Source organism: Danio aesculapii, chromosome 12 (assembly GCF_903798145.1).
Source record: "Danio aesculapii chromosome 12, fDanAes4.1, whole genome shotgun sequence".
Classification (NCBI taxonomy): Eukaryota; Metazoa; Chordata; class Actinopteri; order Cypriniformes; family Danionidae; genus Danio; species Danio aesculapii.
Window position 1 is genome coordinate 10,268,499 of NC_079446.1, and position 14,627 is coordinate 10,283,125.

At 33.0% G+C, this 14,627-nt stretch overlaps 1 protein-coding gene across 1 annotated transcript; it reads right to left on the reverse strand.

The window, feature by feature from the left end:
• Positions 1 to 3,024: 3,024 nt before the first annotated feature.
• LOC130238366 (cytochrome P450 26A1) lies at positions 3,025 to 6,599 on the reverse strand. Its single transcript, XM_056469364.1, has 7 exons — positions 6,330 to 6,599; positions 5,974 to 6,198; positions 5,062 to 5,343; positions 4,821 to 4,976; positions 4,609 to 4,743; positions 4,371 to 4,523; positions 3,025 to 3,643 (listed from the first exon to the last, which is right to left on the reverse strand). The coding sequence occupies exons 1-7, from the start codon at positions 6,516 to 6,518 to the stop codon at positions 3,305 to 3,307; spliced, it is 1,479 nt and encodes a 492-aa protein (XP_056325339.1). The 5' UTR covers positions 6,519 to 6,599; the 3' UTR covers positions 3,025 to 3,304.
• Between the last annotated feature and the right edge of the window lie 8,028 nt (positions 6,600 to 14,627).

The window sequence follows — 14,627 nt, forward strand, 5'->3', positions numbered from 1 at the left end:
ACTCAAATTTTGTCAAATATGGAAGAACCTAACAACTGGGTTAAATTCATAAAAGATTTTCAATGACATTTTTTAAACCCAGCAATTACATTGGTCCATATTTGACCCAAGAATTGTTTAGAGTTAAAAAAAAAAAACAATAATTATGCCTGTTTACTGTATAAAAATCTGATTTTCTGATCTCTATTTTTGTATGTTTTTATAATATGTATGTCTCTAATATGATTACATGGAATTTCTCTCAAAGAGAATATGTTATTTGGCACAGATATTTATAAAGCCAAAAATATGCAAATCAGTGAGAAGTTATCTTCATAATAGAAGGCTACTGACATAGAAACACATATAGTTTCTCTCTAACTCCAAACTAATAGGTGATGTTTAGATTTGTTTCATTATGGGAAGCAAAAAGATTTTTAATTAAATGATGGTAAATATTGATCAAAACCCTATGCGTCACATTGAAAACTCCTAGATTATTGTGTAAACCTTCAGTTAACCAAATTTGCATCTTAAAATATTACATAAAAAATGTTGGGTTGTTTAACCCAAATCTGTCTCAAATATGGAAGAACCGTTGTGTTGAAGTCATCAGTTTTTTCATAATTAAATTTTTTTAGCACAACAATTACATTTGTCCATATTTGACCCAAGAGTTGTGTAGGGTGTATAAAACAACAATAATTATTCATGTTTACTTGCTCAAATTGTTTTTGAGTGTCATATTTGATACTTAAAGAGATAATTCACCCCAAAATTAAATCTCTGTCATCATTTTTTTTCTTCAGTGAGTTTCGTGTTCTGTTGAACACAGATGATGTTATTTTGAAGAGTGCTAGTTCATGGAACCGAGTATTTTTCTTTCCTACTATGGAAGTCAATCAACCAGCATTTTTTGAAATATCTTCTTTTGTGTTCATCGGAAGACACTCATAAAGGTTTAAAATCACACGAGGGAGAGTAAATGTTCAGGTAATTTTAATTTTTAGGCGAACTCTTCCTTTAAGGTTTTTATGGTCTATATACAGGACAATATGAAATTGCTCTCAAAGAGAATGTATAATTTGGCACAGATATTTATAAATATAGAAATGCTTATATGGTCTCTCTGTATCTCCAAAATAATAGCTGATATTTCGATTTTTTTTATTCTTATGGGAAGCAAAAAATATTAATTTCAATGATGGTCAATATTCTTCAGAAACCCTATGCATCACATCTGAAAATCATATATTAACATGTAAACCTTCAGTTAACCCAATTTTCATCTTAAAATATTACACAAAAATATGGGTTGTTTAACTCAAATTTGTCTTAAATATGGAAGAACCTAACAGTTGGGTTAAATTCATAAATTATTTTCAATTACATTTTTAACCCAGCAACTGGATTTGTCCATATTTGACCCAAGAATTGTTTAGATTGTACAAAATAACAATAATTATTCCTGTTTACTGTATAAAATCTGATTTTCTGATCTCTATTGCCTTATTTACTTGCTCAAATTGTTTTTGAGTATCATATTTAATACTTAAAGAAAATTCACCCCTAAATTAAATCTTTGTCATCATTTACTCACCCTATATGAGTTTCCTTCTTCTGTCAAACACAGAAGATGTTATTTTGAAGAATGCTGGTTGATGGAACCAATTGACTGCCATAATATTTTTCTTTCCTACTATGTAACCAACATTTTTCGAAATATCTTCTTTTGTGTTCAACAGAAGAAACTTATAAAAGTTTAAAATCACATGAGGGAGAGTAAATGGTGAGATAATTTTCATTTTGGGGTGAACTATCCCTTTAAGGTTTTCATGGTCTATATACAGGACAATATGAAATTTTTCTCAAAGAGAAAAAACTATATATAATTTGGCAGATATTTATAAGCCAAATATATGCAAATCAATAAGAAGTTATCTTCATAATTGTACAGAAGACTACTGACAGAAAAATGCATATATGGTCTCTCTGTATCTCCAAAATAATAGCTGATATTTAGATTTTTTTGTCATTATGGCGAGCAAAAGATATATAGTACATTTCCATAATAGTAAATATTCTTCAAAACCTTATGCATAATGACACGTCTATACTATAGGATTTCGCTGTGGTCTGAAAAATCAGCCTGATCACACGAGAATACGTAAGTATTTTACGTTTTTTTCAGTTTAGTGGCTGATTCGTACGAATTTGTACGAGTTCATTTGTATGAAATTGTACGATTTTAAAAAGGAGGCGTGGCACCTAACCCCACCCCTAAACCCGTCCATCATTGGGAGATGAGCAAATCGTACTAAATCGTACAAATTAGATTGTACGAATTCAAACGAATTAGCCACTAAATCAAAAAGTTACGGTTTGCCGTGAGACTGTGTTGGAAAAATATATATTACTTTGTTCTATTTGCCTTTCCAGAGACTTTGTGACTATTAAGTCACCAGAATTAGTACTTATAGATGGTACAATGTTTCCCTTTTTTCGTCTCTGAAAGCACATTGTACATTCATTTTAATAACCTTAAACATGTCACACACACACAAAACTCTATGCATCACATTGAAAACTCTTATATTAATATTTAAACCTTGAGTTAACAAAATTGGCATCTTGAAATATTACACTTAAAAAATGTTGGGTCGTTTAACCCAAATATGGAAGAATATAAGTTTTGTTAAATTCATAAAAGATTCAGTGACATTTTTAACCCAGCAATTGGATTCTTCAATATTTGATCTAAAAATCGTTTATAAAAATAACAATTATTTCTGTTTACTGTATAAAAACCTGACTTTCTGATCTTTATTTTTTACTTGCTAAAATGTATGATTTCTACTAAAGTTTTAATATGATCTAGTACAATATGATGGTTAATATGAGCATAGTTTGCATCTAATTACATCCAAACACAAAAGGCTGTTTCATTTAATTGTGACAGACTTTTCTGCAAACAGTCTGGGTATTTCAAATTTGCACATGCGTGTGTATTTGCATGAGAATGAACACTTAACGACTCAGACCTACTGAAATTTGTAAGAACATGTTTTATTAAATAAAACCCATAAGATAAAGAGCAAGTTAAATAAGTTGCATACAGTACAAAAGCTATATAACACAACTACATTATAAATATACATCACAGACACTCTGTAGCATTACAGTGATCCATGAGAAAGTAGTGCCCTCGTTTTCGCTTCCTCGCATAGACTTATATACACATCTGTTTTATATAAACAAAATAGAAAATATGCAATACATAACAGCTCATCTAAAATAAAAACATATGTACAACGCTCTTGTTAGGCTAATTTCGGACATAACTAGTGAATTTGGTAGGGAGATTGTCCACTGGGTAAACAGTCGGGCCTGTTTTCATTGTCGGGGGTCCGTTTGAGAGAATCCAATTGCACTGCTGCGTTAACTCAACTAAAAAGATCTTGAGTAACACTTTGGCGAACTCTTTGCCCACACACATCCTGGATCCTCCTCCGAAGGGGATGTAGTTAAACCTGGACCCGTCCTCCAGACCTTTCCTCATGAATCTCTCCGGCTGGAACTCGTCTTTGTTTGGAAAGACGTCGGCCACGTCGTGCGTGTCACAGATGCTGTAAATGACGTTCCATCCTTTAGGAATCTGGTAACCCTGAAAGGAAATATATAGTGTAAAAATTTATTTTCTGACAAATTACAACATGCACTGAAAAACTGGTGTACAAACTATTTTTACTAAGCAATGTATAAATTATTGAAAAAGGCCAGCATTAGAATGACTAAAATATATATTTTATTTGATAAACATCATTTTTTAGCTCTATTAAATTATTTAAACTCTATTTTAAAGTAATTAAAATCTAGTGTGCTTAAAAATTGATGTAGGAAACCACTTTCACTTTAAATTTTTTTTATAATTAATTACAAATTTTTTTTTAAAATTATTTTACCTCAATAATTAGTAATAAATTTATTTTAAAAGTTATATAGCGAGAATTTAATAGATAAATATTATTGTTTAGTGATTATAACAATTTTATCCAAATAAATTATTTTAAAAATGAAACGAATTATATAACAATAATTTATTAGATAAATATTATAGTTTATTGATTATAATTTATAGAAATAATTTATATTTTTATTATTTTAAATGATTAAAATATTCTATTTAATTTTTTTATCTATATAAATATAAATTTTAAAAGTAGAAAGACTAAAACAGATTTTTTTTTTTTTACAATTTATACAAATTAATTATTTTAAAGTTAAACGAATTATATAATGAAAATGTATTAGATAAATATTATAGTTTATTGAGTATATATACTAGTTTATCTTTTTTTCAAAGACATTTTGAAGCTTGAAGTTCAACTTACATTCAATTCAAAGGTTTTGAGTGCGACTCTGAATCCTCCGGGAACAGGAGGGTTGATTCGGAGAGTTTCTTTAATCACACATCCAGTGTACTTCAGCTGCTCCAACAGCTCCATACTCAAGCTCTTTCCAGGTGTATACATGCCCATTTCAACCTGTCGATGCAAATTTAACATTAGCCCTGATTCGCACTGATTGATTAACATCATCAAACTGAGAATGAAACTCCTTAGATCTTACCTTCTCCTGAACCTCCTCTCTGACCTTCTGCACCACTTCTGTGTTCAGACCCAGGAACATAACCAGTGAGGTTGCAGTACTGGCTGTGGTTTCATGACCTCCAAACAGAAGCTCTGTAGCTGCTTCTTTCATTGCCTGAGCAATAAAAACATCACATTAACACCGAATCGTACTGTTTAGGGGTACAGAATAGGATAAAATTAATACATTACCTGCAAACTAAAAGGTTCGTCACTTCTTCTGCTGTTCTCGATCAACAGCTGAAGAGCGTCTTTGTGTTTCTGCTCGTTTTCATTGTCATCATCTTGAATTTTCTTCCTGATGTTTTCTTCAATTTTGGAGTGAATGAAATTGCGTGCTCTCAAACCCTGCCAAACAAAAATTACACAAGTTGAGTTTAGGAGTATCACATATTGGTAACGCATCTTCAGACTGTTGTTCTGAGTAACTCACCCTGTACAGACCACTGAAGGGAACGTCGATTGGCAAGGAGAACAAGTTTTTGATCATTTCCTCAAAAGCTTCCACCAGTTCTTGCTTGTCCGTCTTAATTTGCTCTGGTTCAAATCCAAGCAGGATTCTCATGGCTATCCGAAACATGAGTTTCTTCATCTCTGGATAAACCAGCACGCAGGAGTCTTTTTGCAGCCAGTCCTGTATGGCGCTCTTCACCTCCTGCTGGATCACTGGGATGTAGTGCTCCAGAGCATCTCGAGAGAACGCTCTCATAATGGCCTAAAACAGAAGAAAAAACTTATTTAAAAAAATTAATGATATCAGACAATTTGCCTTTTTGAAGATGCCTCAAATATTTAATATGGGTAATATATAAAATATTTATTTTAAAATTAATATGTAAATATATATTATTTGTTCTATATATAATATATAAAATATTTAACATTAAGTTTCAAACATGAGTGAGTGTAAAACATTAATAAGTAAAGAAGCAAAAAATGTAGAATTTACTCAAACTTTTGTAATTTTCACAAATAATGACTAAGAAATGGCAGGTTAGGTTACTCAAGTAAAAAGTATTGAATTGAAAAGACTGAAATACTCTGACATTCTTCGAATTATTTACAATTTTTACACTATAGATGCATTAAAAACTGATTTACTTCAACTCATATCTGGGTAAAATATGGACAACCAACCATTTCTTACATTTATATTTTACTAAAATTATGATAGATAGATAGATAGATAGATAGATAGATAGATAGATAGATAGATAGATAGATAGATAGATAGATAGATAGATAGATAGATAGATAGATAGATAGATAGATAGATAGATAGATAGATAGATAGATAGATAGATAGATTAAAAAAACTTGCTAAAGTACATCTCATCATCCTTACCTTTTTCTTGTTTTTGTGTTGAGCTCCATGGACATTGGAGAGGGTGTCAGAGCCCAGGATGGTTCTCACTGATGCTGGCCACTGAACAGACACCAGCTTGTGTTCACCCAGCAGAATCTGCCTCACATTATCAGCTCCCATCACCCTGACAGTCGGGTTCCCGAAGAGGTGCGTCTTGTAGATGCATCCGTATTTCTGCCGTTTCATACGCAGAAACTTCCTTCTCTGTGTGTGACGAAGATGCGTTATTGGCACAAAGCTCACAAATGCATGTTGTAACACAAGAAATAATTCGTTTAGCAGTTAAATACTTTCAGGTGAACTTGCAGCAAATTGCTGTAAAAGTGCACGCGTACCTGGAGGATCAGCTGGAGCGTTTCTCCAATGAACGGCAAGCCCATGGTACCTGGCGGTAGAGGACTTCTGCAGTTCGGATCGACACGTCGGATCATTAACATCTCCCACAACTTGACCGCAGCGAGGAAGAGTAAAACGGGTAGCACGATGGTGCAGAGAAAGGTAACTATAAGAGTGTACAGCCCCATATTGAAGCGCGCAAAAGATCGCCAAAACGAAAAACAAGCTTCTGGAGAGGAGACGCGTCTTTACGCACAAACTGAGGGCGTCCTCGCCTGCGCGCCCTTATATATCCATTGCGCGCAGGTCTCCTCCTGTTAACTTCCTCAGATAAATTAGTTCACACAAAGTTCATCTTTAATTGTGGTGTCATCTCGCCCCGCCCACAGGGCAGAAGCGGCTCCAAACTCTCAACCATTTGTTATAGGCGCATTTTAATACCACCTCCTGTAGAAGGCAGACAATCCTGAGATTTCACTTTGAAAAGGTGTTAATTCCCCCGACACAAAAGGAAGCATCCGAGGCTCTTTTGTTGCCAATATTCCCGTCGTTTACACTCATTACTCTGGGCTTGTGTGGCATCAGAAATGCCGCGGAGGATTTAATTGAGGAGCTTAAACTGTGAAGCTTTACTTTTACATTTTAAATCCCTTAAATGTCCCTCTTTTTGTTCTTCTCGGCTATGGGGGTCCTTAAAAGACCATAACACAAGCCTACCCAAACATGTTCAGTGCTAAACGTATACATTATATGGAAAATGCAGTTTTAGTCTTCAAGGTTTCAAGTTTAATTAAACGTTCAATGAATTGTTTGAGTGAAAATCGTCCCTGCAGCAGTTTATATAAAAATATATGTACAATAGTAAACATTTGAGTTAGTAGTTAACATATTGTATAATAATTAAATTAATAATGTAATAAAATAAAGTGTGTTGTTGTAAAAATGTTATTTTTTAACGCAGATTTTGCTACACTTGAAATGTTCACTACTAATGTAATGTGCATATATAATATAATGTATTTTATTTTCAAAAGTTATCTATAATAGTGTGATTTCTAGATATTTCTATAAATGTAAAGTTCTATACATGTAAAAAGAGTTGAATCAGGTCATTAATCACAGGAATTAGCTACTACACTGATACACTTCAAAATAAAATGGTAAAGAAAGTGCTAAAATATTATTCAACTTTACACTACAAACAAAAATGGGGTTTCACAGAATGCACATCAAATTTGTTAAGTTAAATTAACAAATTTAAGTCGATTGAACATAAAACAATCAAGTTGTCCCCCCAAAAATCTCAAGAATTGTGTTGTTTCAGCTCATTTTAACTAAGTAGTTTGAACAAGCAGCATTTGTTTGAGTGTAAAAAAGGGAACCTGTGAACTCTGGGCTGCATCCAAGTTGTTGAGGTCGCTGTTTGCTATAAGTTATGACAGCTGTATGTTGTCATGAGTGATCTGATCTCATGTTAGACTTTAACCTGGAACCCGTGCCACAGATATTATGCCCTGTTTTCATGTGGAGCAGAGTGTGCAGTAATATCATAAATATGATCATTGTCTCGCTGCGGGTTCAAACTCGGGTCAGCTCAAAAAGTGACGGAGCAGAGCAAGGTTACCGGTACATGAAGAGCAAACACCCACTGCAGTCTGAATTACTGTTTTTACGACAGCCATAACGTGGAAAAAACAAGCTGGGAAGTCAGTCAGTTAAAGAGACAGGATGGCTCCAAATTTTTCCCTCTCCTCATTCTTTGATGTGTGCCTGCCCTGCATTTCACCTTTCATCCTGTGTGATGGGACGGGGAATACTCACGCATGACACATCTATGTTTGAGGGTATTTTAGGCATGTCTCTGTGTAAGCAGTGCGTTCATATGTTAACCCATTACTCGACCGTTGCCATATTTATTCTACGGCATGACCCAAGCATGCCAAATACCCTGAGCGAACCTTCAAACTTGGCCTTATTTGTGAATTTGTGCAATTATGAGGCTTGTTTTCCCTCGTAAGAGTCGTGGCAGTGTGTGAAATGCTTTGATGAACCTAATAAACTCTTTGAGCCCAGAGCAATGCAACCTGAAGTTCAAGGATAGTTCACTGAAGAAAGCTTGTATAAATTCCTCTGCTCGTTTACAATGTGGTTTATGTTGGTATTTATTTATTTTAGATTATAACATATGTGTAAACTGTGCCTTTTACTTTGAGGTGCTGTTTTTTTGTTTTTAAACCACTTTGTTTGAGACCGAACTTTATTGTAGAATTTGATGGGTCTAAAAAGGGTCAATATATTTAACATGATTTTATATTTTCCTATATTTATGCACACACAAACATATTTTTCACATATTTTTCATAATTTAAATTTTATTTTCCTATAATTTTTAATTTAAAAAATCTAATATGTAATTAAATCTTAAGTGACAAATGTTCTCAGAATTGTGACTTTTATCTGGAAGCTATACAATATTATATTTGTGCACATACATTAGATTAGCCTCTACTGAAGCAATATCTGGAGCTTATCTAACAAAATAACTTACGAGAACGGTCCAAAAACTAGTACACCCAAATGTATATGTTGTAGAAAAATATTAAATACAAATTTAATAAAGAGGAAAAATCAAAAGAAGCAAAAAAAAAAAAAAAAAGAAAGAAATAAAAAAGGGAAAATTTTTGTAGGTTGTAATTTTTTTTTTTTTGCAATATTTTGCTTGAATTTATTTGTATTATCTTTGAATTTCTAAACATGTTTGGTGACTAAAATATTATTTTAATAAATATATCTGTTAAATAAATCTGTTTTATTTAAACGCACCAAAACACTGCCTGTATTCACTGAGAAATGGGTACAAATATTCATATTGAAAGTGAGGTGTACTCAATTATGCTCTTTCTATATAAAGAGATCATTTAAAAAAAAAAACCCTCATATTTTTGACTTCACTGGATTTATTAATTATGAATGAAATATAAAGTAAAATATTAATGTTAACATGAAAACATTTCCATGTAAAATAATTGTAATTTAAAGAATTTCCCCCCAGAAAACAACTAGGTCAGAATAAACCAATGATTTCACTTGAGACTGAAAATCCAGCAAATATTTATTTTCCAACTCAGTTAAAACATTGTTGTTAGTAAATTAACAAATATTAAATATACAGTTGAAGTCAGAATTATTAGCCCCCCTGTTTATTTTTTCCCCAATTTCTGTTTAACGAAGGGCAGATTTTTTTTCTGTTTAACGAAGAACACATTTCTAAACATAATAGTTTTAATAACTCATTCCTAATAACTGATTTATTTCATCTTTGCCATGATGACAGTAAATTATATTTGACTATATATTTTTCAAGACACTTCTATACAGCTTAAAGTGACATTTAAAGGCTTAACTAGGTTAACTTGGCGGTATAGGGTAATTAGGCAAGTTATTGTATAAAGATGGTTTGTTTTGTAGACTATCGAAAAAAATATTGCTTAAAGGGGCTAATAATTATGACCTTAATTTTTTTTAATTAAACACTGTTTTATTCTAGCCAAAATAAAACAAATAAGACTTTCTCCATAAGAATTTTTTTGTTGTTGTTTTTGGGAAATATTTAAAAAAAGGACAAACAAAAAAAATCAAAGGGGGTTTATTAATTTTAATTTCAACTGTACATATTTTTGTTACTTTACCATTTCAGTTAAAATGTTAATGTTCACAATGTTCTCAGTGGTTCACCGCAACCTAAACCGAGTTTTTATAACCGAGTTTACCGCACGCATGAATTCTCTTTCATCTATTAATATCTTGTTTGGGCTACCTGTTTGTTTATCGATCTAGCAATACTCGTAATCTTCCCTCTAAAACCCCCTGTATTTCTGGTCTAATCTTTCATTCACTCCCAGCGCGGAGTTTTGTGTGTTGGTGCTCGTTCCCGGGCGCTAGTGACCCGCTGGTGACCCTGCAGCGCGGACCCTGACATCTCTGTGAACTCAGGGCGCAAAGCTCGCCAAGTTCACTGTCCATCAAATAACGAGATACGCCGCCTGAGCAGCAGTAATTATCCACACTGCCATCTATTCTGCGTTGTCCATCACAAAAATCAAATCAAGGGCATCATTAAAGCCACTTACAGTAATGTTCTAATTGGGTCAAGAGATAAACAATCTTTCACTGCAGTGCGAGAGAGGAGAGAGAGTTTAATTGGAGGCTTCGATGAAGATCGTCGCTTTTATCACAGTTTTCCCCGCCTATATTTAGCTACGAAAAGGGGGGGGGGGGTCTGTTTTAAAAACGTAGTTGAAAATTATATAATGACTTTAAAGGGATAGTTGAAACTAAATAAAAAATATGTAATCATTTACACTGTTTACCCATTATCTGGCTCAGCTTACTTTCTTCTTGTTGAACATAAAATAATAGTCTATATTTTAAGGAAAGCTGGAAACCTGTAGCATTGACTTCCACGGTAATTGTTTTTCCTTTGGAATTGCAGGTTTTCAGCTTTCTTCGAAATATCTTTTGTGTATAAAACAGAAAATCAGAAACTCGTTAAGGGTTAAAACCACACGAGGGTGAGATAAATAGCAAATTGCCTTAAATCTATTTCTATCTATCTATCTATCTATCTATCTATCTATCTATCTATCTATCTATCTATCTATCTATCTATCTATCTATGAAATATTCATTTAACAAGAGGTCGATGTTAAACAAACAAACAAACAAAAAATCTGACAGGAATTGTGAGAGATAAACTCGATGGTTTGTTGTGACGATGGCGCCGTTAAACTCCGATTATTTCAAAATAGCCCATGTTTTAAAGAAAATAAGTTCATTGCAGAATATGTATATGCAAAATGATATATTAACAAAACGACAAACCTTCCATGGGTTCACATAAGAAAGAAAATAACTGTTATTGTTGCCTCCTCAGGCGAAACAATGCAGAATTGTTTCGAAGCAATATTGGGTGAAATGTGGACAAACCCAACTTTGGGTTCAAAATTTAATTAACATAACTGTTGGGTTTGTCCTTATTTTACTCAAATTTAGCTCAGTCCTTTATTTAGTGCGCAATGACATGTAATTTCTAACTTTGGTGGTCACCAAAATGCAAAATATAGTCAAGACGCTTTATTTAGCAGCACACCCCTTCCCCACATAATTCGCACCCCCATGAAAAGAAACAGTTCTGATTACCATCTTCAAAAATGTCTCTATCCTCCGAGGAAAGGAAATATACACCCTATTATCATCACTTTCACAGCATATATTCAAACTACATAATCTTTACCTTTGATGACGTGTCTCTGCAGCCCGCTGCAGCTACTGGCTGCTGTTGTTTACGTGCACAAAATGACTCGCATTAGTGACACGTGGCACAGCTATAGGTAGTGAATTTGTCTTTGATTTATGAGTTTACATGACATATAGACCCGCGAACGCAGTTTGAACCGTGAGCACCGCAGGAGGGGGTCACGAGAGCACAGCCAAACAGTTCACTAAAGGGTCAGACTGAAGACTCGGATTTGAAGCCGTATAACCTGCAGTCTCTGGAGCCTCATTCCGCCTTTTATTTGCATTTAAAAATACTGTTGCTAATAAAGGCTCCGTCTTTCCTGGCCAAACCAAACTAAACGATCAGATAGTGGAATATATAAACGGCTTTAACCGTGTCAGCTGTGGTTGTTATGTTAATGCCTGTTTTGCGGTCTCTTTTAAAAGTTTTAGAAGACAGATTATGTGTACATACGTATTTGTAGGGTCTTGTTGTGTGTTTTTAGAAATAAAGATTTAACACTTAAATTTAAATAATTTCTATTTAACTTACCATATTGGCTGAGCTAACAAGTGTTAACTTCAGGGTGTAAACTTGAAGTTCATTCAGATGTTTTTAACCATTTTATTTAATAGTATTATTCTGCAATGTAACTGTGCATATTCTGTGCAATAATTCACATTATCTGTATTAATTATAAGTATAGAATCTAATTATTAGCATCTGCATTTAGCTGGCAATATTTTATCTGTTAATTCCACATTAACAATTTTATTTTTAATTTATACAATTATTTATTCATTCATTCATTTTCTTGTCGGCTTAGTCCATTTATGAATCCGGGATTGCCACAGCAGAATGAACCACCAACTTCTCCAGCACATGTTTTACGCAGCGGATGCCCTTCCAGCTGCAACCCATCTCTGGTAAACATCCAAACACACTCATACACTATGGACAATTTAGCCTACCCAATTCACCTGTACCACATGTCTTTGGATTGTGGGGGAAACCAGAGCACCCGGAGGAAACCCACGTGAACGCAGAGAGAACATGCAAACTCCAAACAGAAACGCTAACTGACCCAGCCGAGGCTTGAACCAGCAACCTTCTTGCTGTGAGGCGACATCACTATTTATTTATTTATTATAATTTGTAACCTTTTCTTGAGATGATGTCAGCAAGAAAACAAGAAAAATATGTTAAGGACACATGAAAAAACATAAAACTGTTTAGCTAAAACAATATTGATACAATAACTTAAAAAAAATCTTTTTAATGTATGTAAAATAAAATAAAACATAAAAAAATGAAATATATATTTTTTCTAATAATACTATAGATTTGCAGTAAAATATATGGTGAATCTAAATTATAAGCACAAGTTATAAATATATAAAAGTTCCAACAACAATTTATTATTAATAAAACAAAAAAAAAGCCCCTATATATGAACAAGCTGCATGTTATTTGATTGAGGAAATAATTTCTTCCTTTTTAACAAATTTTGAAGTTTTTTTTTTTTTTTGCATTATACAAATTTAAAACCAAGCAGCATCAAGTTTGGCAACTCTGAAATAAGAAAACAGATTTTCTTCAGGTATGAAATTTTCTTCACATTCCTTCCTCCACATTTCCTTTACATTGAAAATATACACTGCACTATTGAGAGTCTCCATGTAAGAGAAAAATATAGTGCAATCTGGTAACAAGTCAAGCAGCAGGACCAAATAGGTCTAAAACTTAAATAATGAATCTTATCTTCAAAGGTATAGAACGTGAAATGAACTAATGTGAACAAAAGGCACTGTCTGATCCCTCAGCAGGATGTGTTGTATGTGTTTCTGATGAGACAACACTCCAAACATTTAGGATCTGGCAACCCTGCAAAAAAAAAAAAAAAATAAATAAAATAAAACCAAGCCAAAAAAGCAGTGTATGCAAGCACTCATTTATGTGTGTATATTTATTGTCTCAAGTTTAACAAGGCTGCATTTGTTTGATTGCAAATTCAGTAAAACAGTTAATTTGGGGAAAGAAATTACATCATTTAAAATAATAATCAAAGTTAGCATTTTATTAAAGCATCTTTTCTGCAGTGAAATTTGCAGTTGATCAAGGTGAAAATCATAAAATCCTCAGTCACACTTACAATAAATAGAATAAGTTTTCATTAGCTGATGTATTTACTAACATTAACATGTACAGCATTTATTAATAATTACGAAAATCCAACATTGTGCTCTTTAACAATATTTAATAGACTGCGAGTATAAAAGTATGGCTTCCACACAATTCCTTCATGTCGTCTCAACACAAATCTGTTAAGAAAATTAATAGTTTAAAAACAAAATTATTGATTAAAAAACAATTAAATTCAAGAATTGTGTTGTTTCAACTCATTTTAAAGAAGTAGTTTGAACAAGCGTACTGTAGTGTACTGTAATAAATTTATTGTTCAAGGTTATGAGACATAAAAAATATATAAATGATTTATTTATTTATTTATTTATTTTTCTGGTCAAAAACAAATAAGACTGAACCAACATATTTGACAAGGCTTATAGTACACTTTTTCTGCCAGATGCCGAACTTGCCATCTTTGGATTTTCACAAAACACATTTTCTCTCCCGCAAACAGTGCAAGACTCTTTAATGTAAGGCATGGTGGTGGCTAAAAGACTATTGCTTAATAATTGGAAATCACCGTTACCCCCCTCATTTCAGAACGGGATTTCTGATATGATATCTGTTATTCAGATGGAAAGACTCACATTTTTATGGACTGGCTCCACGAGAAAATGATTTATTTGACAAATCTACATCTTAAGATCAATCCAGTGACCCCTCTGAGGTTTAAGCTATACACCCTCTCTAGTTTCGATTGTATGTTTTGTGACTATGATGTGTGTTTTTCTTTTTTTGTTGTTGTTCTTTTGTCTCTTTTCTTTGTTGTTTTCTTTTATATTGTCTTTTGTTTGTCTAAAATACGAGCCAATGTTTGCTCTTGTTCTGTGTG

Bases quoted from the DNA above. Each gene is read 5' to 3' on its own strand.
- LOC130238366 (XM_056469364.1), bottom strand. From the start codon at position 6,518: ATGGGGCTGTACACTCTTATAGTTACCTTTCTCTGCACCATCGTGCTA. The intron at 5,344-5,973 runs GTAAGGATGATG...CTTCTGTTTTAG, and splicing joins AACACAAAAACAAGAAAAAG to GCCATTATGAGAGCGTTCTC. The intron at 4,977-5,061 runs GTGAGTTACTCA...TTTGTTTGGCAG, and splicing joins CCTTCAGTGGTCTGTACAGG to GGTTTGAGAGCACGCAATTT.